The sequence below is a fragment of the Elgaria multicarinata genome, chromosome 16 (genome assembly GCF_023053635.1).
Source record: "Elgaria multicarinata webbii isolate HBS135686 ecotype San Diego chromosome 16, rElgMul1.1.pri, whole genome shotgun sequence".
Classification (NCBI taxonomy): domain Eukaryota; kingdom Metazoa; phylum Chordata; class Lepidosauria; order Squamata; family Anguidae; genus Elgaria; species Elgaria multicarinata.
This window is the reverse complement of record NC_086186.1, coordinates 5,557,709-5,578,063: the sequence shown is the minus strand read 5'-3', so window position 1 is coordinate 5,578,063 and position 20,355 is coordinate 5,557,709. Positions and strand designations below refer to the sequence as shown.

At 45.2% G+C, this 20,355-nt stretch overlaps 1 protein-coding gene across 1 annotated transcript in view; it reads left to right on the top strand.

Annotated features, from left to right (window-relative positions):
- Positions 1-20,355, top strand: part of TRPM1 (transient receptor potential cation channel subfamily M member 1) — a 63,977-nt gene that overhangs the window by 36,577 nt on the left and 7,045 nt on the right. The window contains exons 14-22 of the mRNA XM_063142869.1: positions 2,031-2,171; positions 2,776-2,805; positions 8,163-8,455; positions 11,248-11,476; positions 11,782-11,904; positions 13,140-13,271; positions 14,000-14,128; positions 15,021-15,272; positions 16,311-16,503. Coding sequence (XP_062998939.1) covers positions 2,031-2,171; positions 2,776-2,805; positions 8,163-8,455; positions 11,248-11,476; positions 11,782-11,904; positions 13,140-13,271; positions 14,000-14,128; positions 15,021-15,272; positions 16,311-16,503 — 1,522 coding nt within the window. The remainder of the gene's footprint in view (positions 1-2,030; positions 2,172-2,775; positions 2,806-8,162; positions 8,456-11,247; positions 11,477-11,781; positions 11,905-13,139; positions 13,272-13,999; positions 14,129-15,020; positions 15,273-16,310; positions 16,504-20,355) is intronic.

Below are 20,355 nucleotides of genomic sequence, written 5' to 3'. Positions count from 1 at the left end.
CGCTCCGGCTTGTCTGCGTCATTCTGGAATTGTGAAGCCCAGAACTGGATGCAATACTCTAGATGAGGCCTAACCAGGGCCGAATAGAGAGGAACCAGAACCTCACACGATTTGGAAGCTATACTTCTATTAACGCAGCCCAAAATAGCATTTGCCTTTCTTGCAGCCCTATCGCACTGTTGGCTCATATTCAGCTAAGAGTGGGAAGAATGGCAGGATGGAAGGTGGTTTGGGGTTGCTGTCCTCTCCAAAACATTTCTTGAAGAATCCCAGCTTTTTATTTTTGATGAGGGTCCGCTTTAAGGCAGCCCTTCCCCAACCCAGTGTCACCTGGCTCTGCATGTGTTAAGACTCCAGTTCCAATGAGCCACATGGCCAAAGGAGCCAGTTATTACCTAACAAGTGCAGTTGTAATTCCTTATGGGGATTTTTAAAAATTGAACAAAATAGCTGCCCGGAGAGCCTCAGCTAAGGGGCAGTATAGAAATGTAAGAAATGAAATGAAATGAAATAATATCTTATTTTATTTATTTATTTATTTATTGCATTTCTATACCGCCCAATAGCCAGAGCTCTCTGGGCGGTTCACAAAAATTAAAAACATTCAGTGTATAAAACAACAGTATAAAAGCATAATATAAAATTCAATATAAAAGCTCAACCAGATAAAAACAGCATCTTATCGTCGAGCGACATCATGTCAGTTGTTCTGGGAGAAGGCTTTAGAGCAGCGGTCCCCAACCTTTTGGGCACCAGGGACCAGTTTCGTGGAAGACAATTTTTCCACGGACTGGGGAGGGTGTTGAGGGGATGGTTTTGGGAAGCCATGCTCGCCCCCGCCCCACTCCAGCGTCCTGGCTTTGCTTCAGCTGGATGGGCGCCCAGCCGAAGCGAAGCCAGGATGATGGGGCGGGCAGGCAGGCAGCTTCGGAACAGTGTGCCTGGAAGTCGCTCTTCCAGAGCGGCTTCCGGCCGGGTATGCCATTCCGAAGCCCCCCACCCCACCCCAGCATCCTGGCTTCACTTCAGCTGGGCAGGCGAGATTGCGCCCCACGCCTAGGTATGCTGGGCTGGGTGGGTGGGTGAAAGCAACTCACCTGCGCTACCGGTCCCTGGCCTGGGGGTTGGGGACCCCTGCTTTAGAGACTTTGGACTCTCCTGCCTCTTCGACTGAGTAGCTTGCAGACCGGCCTCTGGTGTTTTTGCATCCCTTTTGTAATGGGCAGTGCTGCCTTCAATACAGTGGGAATGGCGCCATCTTGGGAGAGGGCCGAAATCCTCCTCTCTACAGGAAGGGTGTATGGCTCTTGACTCCACTTGCTTAATTGCAATGTTAGCCCCTTCCATCATTACGTTTCCAGAATTGGATAGGAAGTAATACTTTTTGATTGAAAATCTAGTCATACCACAAAATATCCTGATCCCCCACACATATGTTCTTGCATGGAAAAGAAAACATGTTGTGAGCTCATATGTCCTGTTTCACTCCAAGCATTTTTTAATGTCATTAACGTATCGTTGTCTGTCTCTCCACTTCTCCCTCTCTCTCTTTCTTTCCATCGCATTCCCATGGCTCATTCTCATTCAGCGACTATCTGGGGGATTTGGAGCGGTATATAAATATTCTAAATAAATAATAAATAAATAATATGGAGGTGAACGGCTTTGTTTAGAATGTCACATTTCCATCTTAGTTAGTTCTTGTCCCATGTCTTTGTAGACTAGACTCCATTGCTCTCTTTTGCACGTAAAAGGCACCCAGATTCAACTGTGTTCAGATCAAAGCTCAAGGCCGTGTGCCAAATTTTAATACAACTGTCAAATCTCAGCATATGACAGTAGAAGTTATACAACCTAATTGTTTACCGAATCTGGGCTGCGGATTAATGACAAGTTTGTTTAGCATTGAAATACTGTGCCTTGTAGCCTTGATCGCTAATAAATCTATGCTGGATCACAGTTTAAATAAATGTTACCCCTTGTTTTCACTTTTCTTTAAAACAATGATTTTGTGGGGGCGGGGTTTCCAGGGCAATCTGCCACCGGATTACCACATCAGTCTCATCGACATTGGCTTGGTGCTAGAATACCTCATGGGAGGGGCGTATCGCTGCAACTATACGCGGAAAAGCTTCCGAACCCTGTACAACAATTTGTTTGGACCAAAGAGGGTAAGAATTGATTGAACCTATCCGTTGTCATAGGCTCCTTCACGTAGCCCAACCCCATTTATGGGATCCCGCCATACACAAGTAATGTTTTGAACCTGGCCTGATCCCAGACATCACGACAAGCCACGGTTTAAACAAGCAAGACTTCGTAAGCCAACAACAAACCATGGCTTCTGTTTGTGGCTTGTAGGTGGTTAATAAACAATGGTATGTTTGTGGGAATGGGTTCAGAAGACACAATGACCAGCCATATTTCAACAAACCACACCATGGTTTTGCATTATGTGCAAACCAGGCCGAAGTGTGTGACTGAAATATTTCAGGGAGAAGGGGGAGGCTACCATAGTACTGGGTGGAACCAGACTCAGTCATTCTTAGAGCAGACCCATTAAAATCAATGGGACTTCAGTTCGTCATGAGTAATTGAAATCCCAGTGATTTCAGTGGGTCTAATCTAAACGTGATGAAGTTAGGATCTAGCCCTTCGTATCTAGTAGACATTAATATGAAGAGTTTATGTCAATGTATGTCAGTTAATTAAGACTGACAAATGTATGTTATTTCGTCACAAACTAAATTTTCCTTCCTTTTTCAAAACATGCAGCCTAAAGCTCTTAAGCTTCTAGGGATGGAGGTAAGTTGGCTTTTTATTTATTTATTTATTTATTTATTGGTCAAATAAGAAGCAATCCCTCCCTCCCCACACACACACACGCCCACCCACCACCCAACCTGATCACATGGTGTTAGCTTCCTTAAAAGTAATGGAAGGAGACCAGTTTAAGGGGGCACTGAAATATTCCCTGAGGTTGGTATAAATTTGGTCTGGCTTTTCTTCATTGGATGTTTAGGCCATCCCCAAATTCTCCTCTTGAAATCTAAAAGTGCCATATCTGTGTTAGCATCTCCCCAGGTAGGGCACATTCATAAAATGAAGTAACTACAGAAGAATTATAGGCATTGCTCACTTTGAGGTGAGATTGTCCTGTAAAACACTTTGATGGTCTAGCATCAATCCTGATAGCAGAAATATCACAACACATATTTATTAGATCCTGAATGCATAAAACCTAAAGTGTTGGAGAAACTGTGCATAGTGGAACATGTTTTATTTATTCGAAGTATTTTTATGCCGTTCCTCAGCCAAGGAGGCTCCTGGAGCAGCATACAATCTGTGCCTGCAGGCTTACAGTCTAAAAAGTCATGACACATAAGGAAAAAGAGATGGGGAGGGAAGAGGAAAATTCCGAATCACCTTTCAGCAGTTCCCCCTCTCATCTCCCAACATTATAGCCTGCTGGAATAGCTGGTGGTGGTGACACTTAAGGGAGAAGGAGCCGTCACAGAGGGTGATCTTTCCACAGAGCTGATGGAATGGCCCTGCTTCCTCTCTCATCTCATTATTTGAAAATCTCAGCTATGCAGTATGGTTTTGTCAAGCCTGATCCAGAGGTGGTCACATTCCAAGCGAGGCTGTTCCTACCCAAAGCATTTTGACACGTCCAGTAACCAGCCCAGTCACACACATGTAACAGGGTGGAACAACCTACCAGGAAGTTTGCCTCTGCAAACCCATTAAATTTATTTATTTCAATGCATTTGTTTTATTTACCTTATTTTACAGTCTTTATAGGCCATGTTTCAATATCAATTTACCAGGTGGTTTAATGACAGCTGTGCGAGAGGATTGCTCCTTTTGATTCCAATGAGGCTTGAGCAGGAGAATTTCCCTGTGTCTTGGGTCAGAATTCCCCATCTGCTTCTCTTAATAACACCCAGCATTTATTTATTTATTTATTTATTACATTTCTATACCACCCAATAGCCGGAGCTCTCTGGGCGGTTCACAAAAATTAAAAACATTCAAAGTATAAAACAACAGTATAAAACCATAATATAAAATACAATATAAAAGCTCAACCAGATAAAGACAGCAGCAATGCAAAATTACAAATTTAAAACACCAAGTTAAAATTTATTTATAGACTATTAAAATGCTGAGAGAATAAAAAGGTCTTCACCTGGCATCTAAAAGCATATAATGTGCCAAGCGAACCTCCTTAGGGAGCTCATTCCACAGCCGGGGTGCCACAGCAGAGAAGGCCCTCCTCCTAGTAGCCACCTGCCTCACTTCCTTTGGCAGGGGCTCATGGAAAAGGGCCCCTGTAGATGATCTTAAGGTCCAGGCAGGTACATATGGGAGGAGGCGTTGCTTCAGATAGCCTGGCCCCAAGCCGTTTAGGGCTTTAAATGTTAATACCAGCACTTTGAATCAGGCCCGGACCTGGACTGGCAGCCAATGAAGCTGGAAAAGGACTGGCGTAATGTGGTCTCATTGGCCAGTCCCTGTTAGTAAGCGTGCTGCCCTGTTTTGTTCCAGTTGAAGTTTCCGGACCGTTTTCAAAGGCAGCCCCACGTATAACGCATTGCAGTAATCCAAACGAGAGGATGCTCTCCTTGAGATGGGGTTTTTGGTAAGGTTGTCTGCGCATCCTGCGAGGAAACTGCAGAAAGCAGGAATGTGTAAAAAAGGGACCGGGCAGCCATGAGTACGTGTGTTCAATAGTAGCTGGCAACAAGTGGAGGCCACAACAAAATGTTCCAGTATGTTCCAGTGGCGTAGTGGAGCCAGGGCCCGGAGGAATGCTGCCCTGGCACTTTATGAGCACTGATGCTGACATCATCCGCCCACCCACCCCACCACAGAATCCCCTGTTCCCCCTGAGCTTAGCTGCAATCCTCACAATAGCTGGGGAAAATATTTTTTCCCAGCATCAATATATTGTTCTCTGCTGTAATGCCAAGTATTTTGGGGTGGTCCTGAACGGGCAACGAAGACCCATTCGCTTGTTGATATCCATCAACACAGCTACCTTAGATGTCGGACTCTCCCTGGGGATGTGTCTATGGGGACTCATGACGAGTGCCTGCACTTCACAATCTACCCCTACACCACTGATCCCACTGTCCCAAAGAGGGCCATCCTCTGCAGGATTCCAGCCAACCTGAAACGAGCCTTGTGCTCCTGTTCAGGCCTGGCAGAGTGGTTCAGGAGGGGAGAAAGAGGGAGAGAAACGTCTGAGAGAGAGAAGTCATTTCTTCCACTTCCCCATCCCCGAGGTCATCCACTGCTGTGCTACATAGCACTGGAAGGTTCATTTCCAGGGCTGCCTGCCAGCCCCAAATCTGAACCTGTTAACACTATAATTGGGGATTCTGCAGAGTGGAAAGGGAAAAAATGGCCTATCTTCCCTTTCTCCTGACAAATCCCTGTATAGTGCAGGAAGGACATTATTTTACACACACACACACACACACACACACACACACACACACACACTTACTTTAAATTGCTGGGTAATTTCTTGGAATGTCCAACTATTCCCAGTTTGGTAGGTTGCTGTGCAGGAAATATATTAGCCATCATCCTAAGTGGGCACAAGCGCATATGGTTATATCACTGTTAAAATCACTTATAAAATATATAAATACAAAGCAAAGCTTGTTGCTCTGAAAGCTGGTAAGCAGCTTTGCACTGTAAAAAGGAAGCATCAACAATGCATAATCTTCTTTGAACCCTCTTTGTCTTTTCTGATGAGTGTAGAGCGATTGTTCGGCTTGACCAAGGTGGCTGGTGGCTGGGTTGAAAGAACCATGGCTCAAATCCAGAGATGTGCTACAGGCAGCAGGCTGTGCACTGACCAGTGCCATTTCCAGGCTTTGAATAGCCCTTCAGCCAGGCGCCCTCTGCCCCCTATCCGCCACCCTCAGTGAGTCTCCCCAGCTGCTCTTGATCCTCCTCCTCCTTCTCAACATGGCTGCCACTTCCTTGCCAATGAGCAAGGAGGCAGGGGCATCTACTCCACTGTTGTCTGAGCCAGAGAAGGAGGCAGATGAACAAGAAGGTTGCAGTGGTGAAGAGGCAGAGCAGCAAGGCCAGGGGGCTTTTGTCAGCGGGCCCCTGCTGGCTGGGGGCTCTCAGTAGGTGCCCAACCAGGCCTACCCTTGGCGACGGCCCTGGGACAATCAGTTTCAGCTTAATAAGCCAAGATATGAATGAGCTGTTTGGCCGCCCCTTTGCTTCTCCCTTCAAGTGAGCAGTTCCACCAAGAAGGGCCCTCAGGAGGTGCCTGACCACACCTACCCCTTGAAGCTGTCCTTGCACATTTCTGACAGCTAGTGCTTCTCCTCCCATGAGATGGTTGGTGCGGCCAGCTTTGAGGATGCCTGCCGCCGGTTCCGAGAGGGACAGGGAACAGAATCCAAGCTCCGCCCTCCCAACACAGGAGGATGAGGAGAGAATGGATTCTGGGACTTCTTGCTGTCCTCATCATAACCTCCTAAAGAATGATAAATATGGAAAGCCTAGGCCGTCAGAAAACTAGTTTGACATTGCTCTTCTTAATTAGGATTTGTCATAGCGGTCCTTATCCTTTGGGACTCCTACTCCACTCTCTGTAGCCCCTTGAGTGACTTACGTCCATGTTGGTTCCTGCAGTAATGATCAACCGTCCTTCTCCTTGTCCCTGTAGGAAATGGGATAGGAATCCCTTCCGGTGTGTTCCGCATAAGAAAGAGGAGAGATTGTGTTCCAAGGTGACCCTGCCCTTTAGCCTTCTCACTCTCTCTCTGTCGTCTTCTCCTTTCGCATGCAAATCGGCTCAATCTCTGCATGGCATTCCAACAAATTAATTTTGGTGCGCATGTTTCTAGCTGCTTTAAAGGATTTGATCCACGTTTTCCAAACTTCTGATTGCTGAGACACACTTTTGTTCTGAATTAAAATGGGAGGCACATTTCATTTTTACACCAGAAACAGTTCAATTCTTAAGTGTGTAACCACCACCACCCCCCTACCACCCATAGAGGATTCCACCACACACACCACGTTTCTGCCTAAGACACTTTTCTAAAGGTTCTTTCTCTGTGGGTAAGCAATTCCTCTGTGCCTCTGAAACAGGAGTGCTTGATCATGGCAAGTACTACATGCATATTAACTCACCGCATACCAAGAATTACTTGCCCCTAGTAGAGGCTGGATGGAAAGAGGCCACACTGGATCCCAGATTCATCCGGACACACAGCAGGCAGCCCTCAATAAAGGCAAGTCATTGTGCTGCATCTCTCTGCACTAAGTGGGCCTGCAGGACCCAACCACACGCTTACCAGAGGCTGCTTGGAGGGACACTAAGGCCATATCACTGATTCATCCAGGGGCACAATGGGCAGCTCCCTTTGAAGGCAAACAATTGTGTTGCATCTCTGCACTGTGAATGCTTGAATGAACCCGTTTCGCTTGGTGCAGAGGCGCAGCGGGATTAGCCACGGCCAGCAGAGGCAGGCCGGGTGGAGGTAAAGACAGGCCACTGAATCACACAGAGGGGCACTTTGGGCTCCTAGGTGCAGGGAGAGATTGAATCCGTTCAGTTCTCAGGGCCCTCTTGCAGTTGTTTCATGGCGCAGCAACGGATCCCAGCCACCGTTTGGGAATTACTGGGTTATTTTGATAACTGATGTTTAGAGGCCTTAACATTTCAAACCGGAGATCACATGGGGGTCCTTCTTGCAGAGATTTCAGCAGTACCCCAATGCAAGGTCACATTATCTGAATTTAGGCGGACTGACACACCCCTCTCAAGTCGCCATGTTGGCGTAGCTTCCATTTACACAGTTGCAACCCTACGCTGTAATGCTCACATAAGAGGCATAGGATTTGTGTTGTGGATTTGTAGTGAAGCTTTGCATGGAATTACTGTAATCGCTATAAGAAGGCTCCCTTGTATTACTAATTAACACGCATACTAATTTTGCATGCTTCTATTTCCTCGCTCACTCTGGGGCTCTACGACTAAACAACCGCACGCAGCCTTTTCCTTACGGGTTTCCCCGCAGCTCGCTCATCACTGACCTACTTTGCTGTTAACTGTGGAATTCACGGTGTGAGCAAACGTAGCCTCCACGTGACATTAACTCAATTTTTCTCCTCCCTAGGATGATGAACCTCCGAGCAAAGGGGGGAAGAAGAAGAAGAAGAAAAAGGAGGAGGAGATCGACATTGACGTGGACGATCCCGAGGTCAGCCGGTTCCAGTTCCCCTTCCACGAGCTCATGGTGTGGGCAGTGCTGATGAAGCGGCAAAAGATGGCCCTCTTCCTTTGGCAGCGTGGAGAGGAAACCATGGCCAAGGCTCTGGTGGCCTGCAAACTCTACAAAGCCATGGCCCACGAGTCTTCGGAGAGCGAGCTGGTGGATGACATCTCTCAAGACCTGGACAACAACTCCAAGTGAGTCAACTGGAGCGCATGACGGGTTGGTGTGAAACGTGCATCCCGTCATCTGAGGGAGCTATGTGGCCAAACTGTCTCTGGGCGCCTCTTCTGGAAAACCATAAGAATGGCTTCATTTTTCTTGGCTGTGTTATGTGAGGTTGACAAAGCAAAAGTTTGTAGTCATGTGGTCCAAAAAAAGAGGGGTTGATCAAGGTAGCAGGAAACCAGGGAGCACAACAGGATGCACCTCACCAAAGAGGCATTTGCCACTGCAAGGCTTTGAAGCTACTATTGTGCTATCAGCATTTGGATAACTCTGCCTCTTGTGCCAATTGATATTTTATTTATCTATTGCACTTACATCCCACCTTTCTTTTCTCCAAGGACCCCAAGGCAGCGTACATAATCATCCTCCTCCACTCCATTTTATCCTCACAACAACAACCCTGTGAGGTAGGTTGGGCTGAGAGTCTGTGACTGGCCCAAAGTCACCCAGTGAGCTTCCATGGCTGAGTGGGGACTCGAACCTGGATCTCCTGACTCTCAGTCCAACACTTTAGCCACTACACTACACTGGCCCTCTTACGTGAAGTTAGCCATGCCATCTCTAAAGCCCTAAATGGTTTGGGTCCACGTTACCTGCGGGATCGCCTTCTCCCATATAGTCCGCCCCGCACACTCAGGTCCTCTGGGGTGAACTTACTTCAGTCAGCTGAAACTAGGCTGACATCAGTTTCCCAGAGGACCTTTTCTTCTGTCACTCCCAGATTGTGGAATGGCCTGCCGGAGGAGATTCGTAAAATTAACTCTCTGTGTGATTTTAAGGCAGCCTTAAAGACTAGCCTTTTCCGGCAGGCCTATCCAGATCAATGTAAAATCATGAATTTTTAAGATGTATTGATTCCTGTTCTAATGTTGTTCTCCGCCTCGATCCAAAGGGAGAGGTGGGTAAGAAATAAAATTATTATTATTATTATTATTATTATTATTATTATTATTATTATTATTATCATATCTCACAGGAACTTTAGAAGTGAGAACATCCCTGTAGAAAATGGATGAGATCTGAACTATGGGTCCTGATATTCCAGATTTAGATGCACACAGTACTGGTCCCGATGCAACTAGCTGGAAGCATGTGTTACTGTTTTTGTAATTTAATTGTTTAAGGCTCTTATATGTATCTTCCTAGCTTTAAACAAAACCTGCCCAAACGTTACGATCATCTGTAGAGGCCCTTCTTTGATTCCCTCGACTATCTGAAGTGGTGATCAGACAGAGGGCCTTCTTAGCTATGGCACCCAGGCTCTGGAATGTCTCCCCAAGCAGTCTCAGCAGGCACCGAGCCTGATGGTTTTCCAGTACCCAGTGAAAACTTTTTGTATATGCTCTGGTCGTTCCACATGTCACGTTTATGGATTTTACTGGTTTGACTCCTTTGATCTATTTTTTTGTTTGTTTGTTCTGTTCTTGTGATGTTGTTTTTATATACTTGTTCCTTTTATTTATTTTTTTATTTGTTAATCATTAGCCATCAGGGAGGTTTGCAAACTCAAGAGTGGTATATAATATAAATATTTACTGTATTTAGCTTTTTATAATTTGTCTTTCTGATGCCTACATACTATTCAGGGCACCAACAGCAATTAAAACCAACCATGAAATACAAGAAAATCGTTTACACACACACACAATGCCCCCAAACCACAATATAGTAATATCAGAGACAAATGCAGTGGATAAAAATGTATCCAGTTTTAATTTAAATAAACAAATAAATATTTCTATTATACATAAATCACCTTGTGAACACCTGGCAGTCCAGCAGGGACACAAATAAATAAACAAGCCACCTTGAGTGGAAGCGAATCATACATCGATCCTGCTTTCCTACAAAGGAAACCAAAGTGCTGTATAAATACTGCTTGTAGTTTGATTTGATTTATTGATTGATTACATTTATATACCGCCCCATAGCTGAAGCTCTCTGGGTGGTTTACAAAAGTTAAAAACAGTGAACATTAAAAAGTATACAAAATTTAAAACCATCAAAAACATAAACAGTATAAAAACAATGGTATCCATTGAAAACAACAGTTCTGGGGTCCGTTAAAAAACAAACAAACTTAGCGTTGTTAAATTTTGTTAAATGCCTGGGAGAAGAGAAAAGTCTTGACCTGGCACTGAAAAGATAACAATGTTCGTGCCAGGTGAGCCTTGTCGGGGAGATCATTCCATAATTGGGGGGCCACCACTGAAAAGGCCCTCTCCCTTGTTGCCATACTCCAAGCTCCCCTCAGAGTAGACACTCGGTAGAATCATAGAATAGCAGAGTTGGAAGGGGCCTACAAGGCCATCGAGTCCAGCCCCCTGCTCAATGCAGGAATCCACCCTAAAGCATCCCTGACAGATGGTTGTCTAGCTGCCTCTTGAAGGCCTCTAGTGTGGGAGAGCCCATGACCTCCCTAGGTAACTGGTTCCATTGTCATACTGCTCTAGCAGTCAGGAAGTTTTTCCTGATGTCCAGCTGGAATCTGGCTTCCTTTAACTTGAGCCCGTTATTCCGTGGTTAAGGTTGGGGTTAGGATTAGGGTTAGAGTTCTAAGAAGACCTTAGGTGTTTTATACCGCAGTGTACGGGTAGGTTCACGTCAGGAGAGGCGTTCCGTCAGGTACTGTGGTCCCAAGTTTAAGTTATTCAGTACATACGTTGGGTTTTGTCTTTCCCAAACTAGCCAGCTTTTAACTCTTATTTGTCATATAGCTGATTCTTATCCAGGATTCTTTCCTGCATCTTTATTTTTCCAGGGATTTTGGCCAGCTGGCCTTGGAGCTTCTGGATCAGTCCTATAAGCATGATGAACAAGTGGCCATGAAGCTCTTGACTTACGAGCTGAAAAATTGGAGCAACTCCACCTGTCTGAAACTTGCAGTGGCAGCAAAACACAGGGACTTCATTGCACACACCTGCAGCCAGATGTTATTGACCGACATGTGGATGGGAAGGCTACGCATGCGCAAGAACCCCGGCCTTAAGGTAGGCACAGGCTGCTGTTGCCTGCAGAGTCACCTGTTTACTACTGGACTGAATTTATTGATTTATTTATTACATTTTCATACCGCCCAATACCGAAAGCTCCCTCTCTGAACAATCCCAAATCACTGTTCCACTTTTGTCCTCAATCTTAAGTGCTGTCCAGGCAAAACATGGCACGTCTCTCCTGACAAAACGCCACCATTTTATCTTGTTCGGCCCCCGAGTTCCCATTCTGTGGATTCGGTGTTTGTAAAACTTAAAGTTGGTTTTTCGGTGCATTGAGCCACTAACCTCTTCTTGCACAGGTCATCATGGGGATCCTTTTACCGCCCACCATCCTGTTCCTGGAGTTTCGCACCCAAGATGACTATTCCTACCAAACGTCGAAGGAAAATGAAGTTGGCAAAGAAAAAGAGGAGGAAAACGTGGTCAGTATCTCCTCTTCCCATGACTGCCTTTATGGGCCTCTCTGCACAACAAACCCAACCAGTGTAATGGTCATAGAATCATAGAATCATAGAATAGCAGAGTTGGAAGGGGCCTACAAGGCCATCGAGTCCAACCCCCTGCTCAATGCAGGAATCCACTCTAAAGCATCCTTGACAGATGGTTATCCAGCTGCCTCTTGAAGGCCTCTAATGTGAGAGAGCCCACAACCTCCCTAGGTCATGGGTTCCCTTGTCATACTGCTCTAATCATCAGGAAGTTTTTCCTGATGTCCAGCCGGAATCTGGCTTCCTTTAACTTGAGACCGTTATTCCGTGTCCTGCACTCTGGGAGGATCGAGAAGAGATCCTGGTCCTCCTCTGTGTGACAACCTTTCAAGTATTTGAAGAGTGCTATCATGTCTCCCCTCAATCTCCTCTTCTCCAGGCTAAACATGCCCAGTTCTTTCAGTCTCTCCTCATAGGGCTTTGTTTCCAGACCCCTGATCATCCTGGTTGCCCTCCTCTGAACATGCTCCGGCTTGTCTGCGTCCTGGCCTCCCTCTTCCCAAAGAACCCCAGTGAACCCAGATGAGGCTGCTGAGAATTTTCAGTTTGAGGTTCCTACTCCCCCAAGCCCCTTCCCCTGCTCCACCCCATCACCACTATCACCCTACCACAGCTGTCCCACAAACGTTCATGCCCAGGGATTGCCAGGTAGACATTAGCTTTCCTGAGGCTATGCTCCCCGCTGAGCTCCCTATATAAGACCCCTCTCTACCGACCTGCCCATGGTGTACAGAATCACTTCTTTTGGCCACTGTTATCTCTGGTTAAACAGATTTTTCTGGGTTTTGAAGCACTGTAAAAACCTACACAACATGTATGACTGGAGATAATAAAAGGAAAAACAAAATAATTTTACATACCATACGCAGTGGGAGTTCTAGTATGCCTCTTGTACCTGACAAATGTATGTCTGAAGAAATGAAAAACAACAACAAGCAGAACACTTGTCAATATTCAGCCATTCACCCTACCACCACCACCACCACTGAACTTGGAATGGATGGAAGCCCTCCAGAGGTAACGATCTGTAATAACAATTTGTAATACAGCACTGTGTACATTGATGGTGCTATATAAATAATAATAATAATGATGATGATGATGATGATGATGATGATGATGATGATGATGATGATGATGAGCTGCCTGGTTGCTTATGTGCCTTTCAGGATGCGAATGCTGATACTGGTTCCCGAAAGGGAGATGAAGAGGATGGAAACAAAAAACAAAGGAGTCTTCCCATTGGAACAAAGATCTATGAATTCTATAATGCGCCAATCGTGAAGTTCTGGTTTTACACAGTAAGCGGAAAGGTTATATCCATTCTTTCATGGAAACTACACTTTCATATCTCCCTTTACCAGTGCAACATGTGTTGTTGTTGTTGTTGTTGTTGTAACAGATAGGAGGATCAGAGGCGCACTTCAAAAGTCTCACCTGGTCATTCAGCAAGCCAGCTTTGGAGGGATGTGGGGATGACCTCTCAAAGAGAGAGGTGGGACAGTGGCATGTGAAAGGGAAAATCCATTACAAAATTACTGTGAAAATGTGGCTTTTGTGGCAGGAAACCGCGTGGTTGCTGCAGAGTGGGGGTAACGTCGTGTGTCCTGCCGATGTGTGAGATACAGTAGCACTGCAATAAATTCCCCATGTAGGCTGTCTAGAAACATCTCAGAGGGCCATTATGCAGAAGATGGGGCAATGGAATCAATGGATGGAAATGGCAGGGAAGCAGATTTCGGCTAAGCATTGGGAGGAACTTCCTAATGGTAAAAGCTATTTGGCGGTGGAACAGGCTGCCTGGAGAGCTGGAAGGTTCTCCTTCTCTGGAGGTATTTAAAGCTGGGATTCCATAGTTGCAAAATTCCTGAACTGACCAAGGGATTGAACTCGATGACTTCTCAGGTTCCATCCAACTCTTATGATTCCGGGAGGAAGTGTCCTCAATGTCATTATCCAATGTATCTGCAAATGAGTGAGTTGCACAAACACCAAAACGTTGTGCAAGATCTCTTCTGTCTGTTCCCAGATCTCCTACCTGGGCTACTTAATGTTGTTCAACTACATCATCTTGGTACGGATGGATCGTTGGCCCTCGCTCCAGGAATGGATTGTCATCTCATACATTGTGACTCTGGCTTTAGAGAAAGTAAGAGAGGTAAGTAACAGCCACAGCAGTGGCTGTTCTTTGGAAATGCCCAACCTGTACTGATGCCAGGAGAAGGGAGGAAAGCACTGAGTAATACAAAAGTGTCCATCTCCTACACATTCCCACCATCCGTTTCTTCACTGGGATATTGGACTGGCAGCAACGTGAAGTTGGAGACAAGCATTGGGTCAAGAGGAGGAGAAGGAGGGAGAAGGAATGCCAGGTTTCTCGCTAATCCCACTGGCATGCAGGGCCATCTTATGCCTGCATATTCAGAAGTAAGCCCACCTTCATCCACGGGGGCTTACTCCCAGGGATGCCTTGTTTGGTCCTGTAAGGAAAACAGAAAATACTGGTGCAGAATATAAGGAAGTGGAGCCAAGGGTGTGATGTTGTAGGCATCCAGGTGGGCAAAGAGTTGTTCTAAAATGGTAGCCAAAGCAGCAGAGCCGGGCTGGGGGCAGGAGTGGGAAAGCCTTTCCCACTTGAGTAGGTTACAGGTGCTTGAGTTTACTCAGGTGGACACAGGTTAGCTCAGAAGGGAGCTAAAATTGACTCTAGTAAGGTGGGTGCAAACTCTGTTCAATATGGGGGTGCAATGCATCTCAGTCCCTCCCCCGTCCCCCACCCCACCCCACCCATCTCTGGTGGTTTGTCTCATACTGAACTAGTCCCCTGGCAATAGGTCCAGTTTGGGTCCAGGTTCTCCCAAGGATCCCAGCTCAAAACCAGCGCTGTGTTGTGTATTTCATGACAGTCATCTATGACCCAAAGTTTCCATTGTAGAGCCATTAAGTCTCTTACTTTTGGACTGTACTACGCTGAACTGCTCTCTCGCTCTCTCCTCTTCTCTTCTCTTCTCTTCTCCTCCACTCCACCCACCCCATTGCTTTGTTTTCAGATTTTGATGTCAGAGCCGGGAAAACTAAGTCAGAAAATAAAAGTGTGGCTCCAAGAATATTGGAACATCACCGATTTGGTTGCCATTTCTGTGTTCATCATTGGGGCCATTCTCCGTTTGCAAAACCAGCCTTACATGGGTTATGGGAGAGTGATCTACTGTGTGGATATCATTTTCTGGTACATCCGAGTACTGGACATCTTTGGTGTGAATAAATACCTGGGACCGTACGTCATGATGATTGGGAAGATGGTAGGTATATGTTGAAAACGTATGAGAAGGCAGCTGTTATGGCAGTTATGAAAGAGGTCTAGAGTGGAAGTATAGCACAGAGCTGCAGGTTGTCCTAAGAAGAAGTTCTGAGAAACTGGCTGAAGAATCTTGCGAGGGGACCTGGGTTTTGGAGTGACTTGTTCCCATCATACCTACATGTCCCCAAGTTAATTAGAGCGCTTGTATGGGCAGTGTTTTACCTTGGCTACTCAAGTGGCTCCAAGCACACCTGGCTCTGTCTTTCATCACAAACAGATTGGGTTAAATATTGGGGCAAACGTTTGCTGATGTAAACCTTGAGGTAGCTGAAATGTTAAAGTCACCTTCCAGCCAAAGATATGCCCTTTCAAGATCCATTTAAATCATTGGGGATGTAAATTATCGTTAAGAACATTTATATCCCTCCAGTTGGTTAAAAATAACCCAGGAAATGAAATTAAATAGATAAATAAATATAATAGAAACATAATATAATGCATTAGCAAATTAGGAAAACAGCGGGTCCATAATATCAGCTGAAAATCTTAACATTGTTATTAAAACCATGTAACAGTAAAAGTTAGTAGCAACATCTATCATTGAAAGTAACAGGCAAAATCATTGAGGCTGGCACCTTAAGCTCACCAAGGTTGGTGCCAGGTAAATGTCCCTGGGGAGAGTGTTCCATAATTGGGATGCCACCACAAGGAAGGCCCTTTCGCTGAATCCAGGGTCACCTGAGAGATTTTACCCTCTGATGTGCAAAACATGTGAAGAACCTGCTGTCGCTTTGAGGAGAGGGGGAATTACTTGTCTTACAGCACTGATACCTTGGTGGAGGTGCCTGGTGATCTCCCCTCCAGGCACCCATCAAGTCCACTTCTGCCTAGGTTGCTCCCGGGGGCTTCCAGCTCAAGAGCACCATTTTGAGTTTCTTCTTCAACTGGGATGATGTCTATCAATACTTTTTCAGCTCCCTCACACTGACACATTCGTGATATTGATGCAAGCGTTGCTCTGGGCTCTTTCCCTGTGCAGATGATTGATATGCTGTACTTCGTGGTGATCATGCTGGTGGTACTGATGAGTTTCGGAGTCGCCCGCCAAGCCATCCTGCATCCCGACGAGGAGCCAACTTGGCGGCTGGCCCGTAACATCTTCTACATGCCCTACTGGATGATCTATGGAGAGGTGTTTGCAGACCAGATAGACCGTAAGAGCAGAGTTCATAGTAAGATTCTGTTTCCTGTTTCTAAGGCAGATGATCAGATCCAAATTAATCAACATTCCTATTTTAATTTGGAATCGGCTTTACTCTTTCTACTCGAACCTCGCCTTCATTGTTGTGGCAGACACAATCGCCTTGCTCAAATGCAACCTCCTCTTGCAGTGGTTTCCTTCGTTTGCAAGTAAAAAGGAAAACGAAATCTTCTTTTTAGAAGTCAGAAACCATCTCTTTCCTCCGCTTCACACAGAAAAGCTTTTTAAAGTATTTTAAATATTGACACATTCCCCCCCCAAACATGGCTTTACCTAGTCAAGATTGCCTGTGTTGCTTCTATGCATTTCAGTAGAACTTCACAAGACAGCTTCCCAGGGGATTGTGGATTTGCACGATCATGCAGAGAACGATTTGCACCATGGCTTTTCCACATCCAACTGGAGCCAGGTTTGGGGGGCGGGGAGTCGACTGCAGTGAACATACACTTTTTCAGCAACTGAAGCCCTGTCTTCAGGGGGAAAACATTTGGCAGTCCTACAACTAAGTAACAACTGCACATTTTTCCACTATAAAATGATTGCTAGGAAAGGCAGTAAAGTGTTTTCTGTTTCTTTCTTGGACTTGTAAGTGACCTCTGCTTGTATTTCTAGTAGGGTTGTTCCAAAATCTCTCATCTTATACTTGGAAAAAAATTATGGCAGGACTGAAAGTGTTGGTCTTCTGCTCAGTATTTTTTTTTTATTAAAAAAAAATCAGTATCATGTAGATGTGATAAAACATTCCCATTTTGCATGGGATGCATCATTCAACTTTCCGATAATTTCATTTTAAAATAATAATAATAATAATCAAGTTTCTAGCCCTTATGGCTTTACAGTGTGTGGACAGTTCCTGCTGAACTCTTTTACTGACGGCCAGCTCTCTGGACCAGAACTGTATGGAGCCTGGTCCTGGCTGAGATCTGAGATTCATATCCATGAGGCCTTGGTCTGCAGGGACACGCCCGGAACTGCACTCTCCAAACAGCAACGCTCGTTCCCCAAAGTTTGTCCATCTTGTGTGATTTCTTTGTGGTGTTTTGTGCATGTGGTGTTTTGTGCTTGGGGTGATACCTGCGTCATACTTACATAATTGAAATAGCTTGAATATTTACATGATCATCTGCCAGCTGCCTTTGTAATTCTCTTTTGATGGCCACAAATGTGCTGCTGTACATAATGGTTTGAGAAAGACAACGAGAAAAGGAAATTGCAGGGTATTCTGGAGCCCTGACAGAGCCATTGTTTCGGAGCATGTATCTTGCCTGATAGAATATTTGAGGGTCTTATCTTTCTCTGGCAGCCAAGGAACTACGAGATTGTCAGTCATGCGCTTTCCTTTCCTGTTATTCTTTTGTTCTTTTTATCCCTGCCTCTTTTTAATGGTTTTCTTTTTATTATTATTATTCTGTGCTTTCGGAACGCTGTGTAGTCTATGCCATGGAAATTAATCGTAAGTCTTTGTGGGGAACTGATGAATTAATTACATGTTTTTTGTGGGTGGTTTCTTCCCTGCGCCCTACACTGAATAGCAACCCTTCAGTCGGGGTTTATCTCTGCTGTAAAACACAGCATCTGCCAAAAGCCACACACATTGTGCACCCGCCCCCCACTGCCAAAACCACTTGGCAGGCAGACTGAATGGTAGACGGTAAGCGGGGGGGGGGGGGTTGTGTCCAGTCTATATGAACAGCAGATCAGAGGGCGATCCTGTTATTTATTTATTTATTTATTTATTACATTTATATACCGCCCCATCGCCAAAGCTCTCTGGGCGGTTTACAAAAGTTAAAAACAGTGAACATTAAAAAGTATCCAAAATTTAAAACCATCAAAAATATAAAAACAACAGTATCCTTTTAACAATAACTGTTCTGGGGTCCATTAAAAAACAACAAAAAGCTTTAGCATATGTTGTTAAATGCTGTTAAATGCCTGGGAGAAGAGAAAAGTCTTGGCCTGGCGCCGAAAAGATAACAATGTTGGCACCAGGTGAGCTTCATCGGGGAGATCATTCCATAACTGGGAGGCCACCACAGAAAAGGCCCTCTCCCTTGGACTGCAGGTCAGACTACAGCCCAGAGATGGAATGTGCTCCTCCACTTGCAGCTCCTTCTTTCTGCCCTCTCCCTCTGAAGGGAAGAAAGTCTTGAATGAGGACTGTATCCCCAAGGACCAAAATACCCTGCAGATGATCCAAGGAGCTGCTTCTGTGGATTGGTGACTTGCCCATTTGCAAGCCTGCTGAGTCCCTTCTGCTCCCTCCCTCTGGAAGGAAGAGCCTTCAGCCTCGACTGTGACATCCACCCCCAGGGAGCAGAAGAGACCTGCCAAAAAGCACCTCCACATATCCCTAATTATATTGCACCCTTTTCCTGGATTTTAATTATAAGCAACCTGGAGCCAACCTTGGCTGAAAAGCAGAGCTAGACATATAAAAACAAAGGTCTGCCTGCATGTAGAAAAGTAGGTGTCAGGACAAAGGCTTCTAACTTAGCCTTCGCAATGAGATGCTAGTTTTCTCTGTGTAGGGCTATGGAGGGGTTTTTTGTGTGTGTGTTTTGGTGGGGAAACATTCAGACATCCACTCTCCCCCCACCCCTCCCCACAGCCTGAAGTGATACAGACAAGAAACAGTTTTATCTCATGATCAGGTGTTTGTTTAACCATTCTGCAATCCGGAGGTCTGGACTAGTACATGTAAAGTGAGAACTCCTGCTAACTCTTAGAGTAGCCTTCCCCAAGCTGGTATCCTGTAGATGTGTTGCACTACAACTTCCTCATATTGAGGCAGTAGCTAAATCCTGTCATTTTTTCCTGTATAATATTGCCAGGATTCGATCATTTTTGTCTGTCTCTTCTGCCAAGACTCTTGTTCATGCATTGGTTATTTCTCGGTTGGACTACTGCAACCTTCTTCTCACTGGCCTTCCTTCTTCTCACATCAGTCCGTTGGTTTCTGTTCACCACTCTGCTGCTAAGATCATCTTCTTGGCTCACCGCTCTGACCATGTTACTCCACTTCTGAAATCTCTTCATTGGCTTCCAATTCACTTCAGAATCCAATATAAACTTCTCCTGTTGACCTACAAAGCTTTTCACTGTCTAGCTCCTTCCTCTCTCTCCTCTCTCATCTCACACTATTGCCCCGCTCGTGCTCTTCGCTCCTCTGATGCCATGTTTCTCACCTGCCCAAGGGTCTCTACTTCCCTTGCTCGGCTTCGTCCATTTTCTTCAGCTGCCCCTTACGCCTGGAACGCTCTTCCAGAGCATTTGAGAACTACAAGTTCAATCGCAGCTTTTAAAGCTCAGCTAAAAACTTTTATTTTTCCTAAAGCTTTTAAAACTTGATTTTGTTCTGACTTTTATACTGCCTGTTTGGTGCATTCTCTTCCCCTCCTTATTGCTTTATTATGATTTTTTTAGAATGTAAGCCTATGTGGCAGGGTCTTGCTATTTATTGTTTTACTCTGTACAGCACCATGTACATTAATGGTGCTATATAAATAAATAAATTAATTAATAATAATAATAATAATAACTCCCATCATGCTCAGCCAGCATGGCCATTGAGCTAACAGAAACCCACATTTTACAACAGATGTCTGCAGTATCCTAAACCCCCCATACCCAGGGCATGTTTTAGACCTATGTTTTTTCCTATTGCAACGGTCGAAACATTCCTGCCTTTGAAATGTAGCCAGCTGGCTGCCCTCTGACTCTTCCTGTGGTCACTTCAAAAAAACTATGTTCTAATATCTATAACAAAGGAAACGAGTCTTGGTTATTTGATGATCAGCTGGAAACCCAGCATACCCTAGAT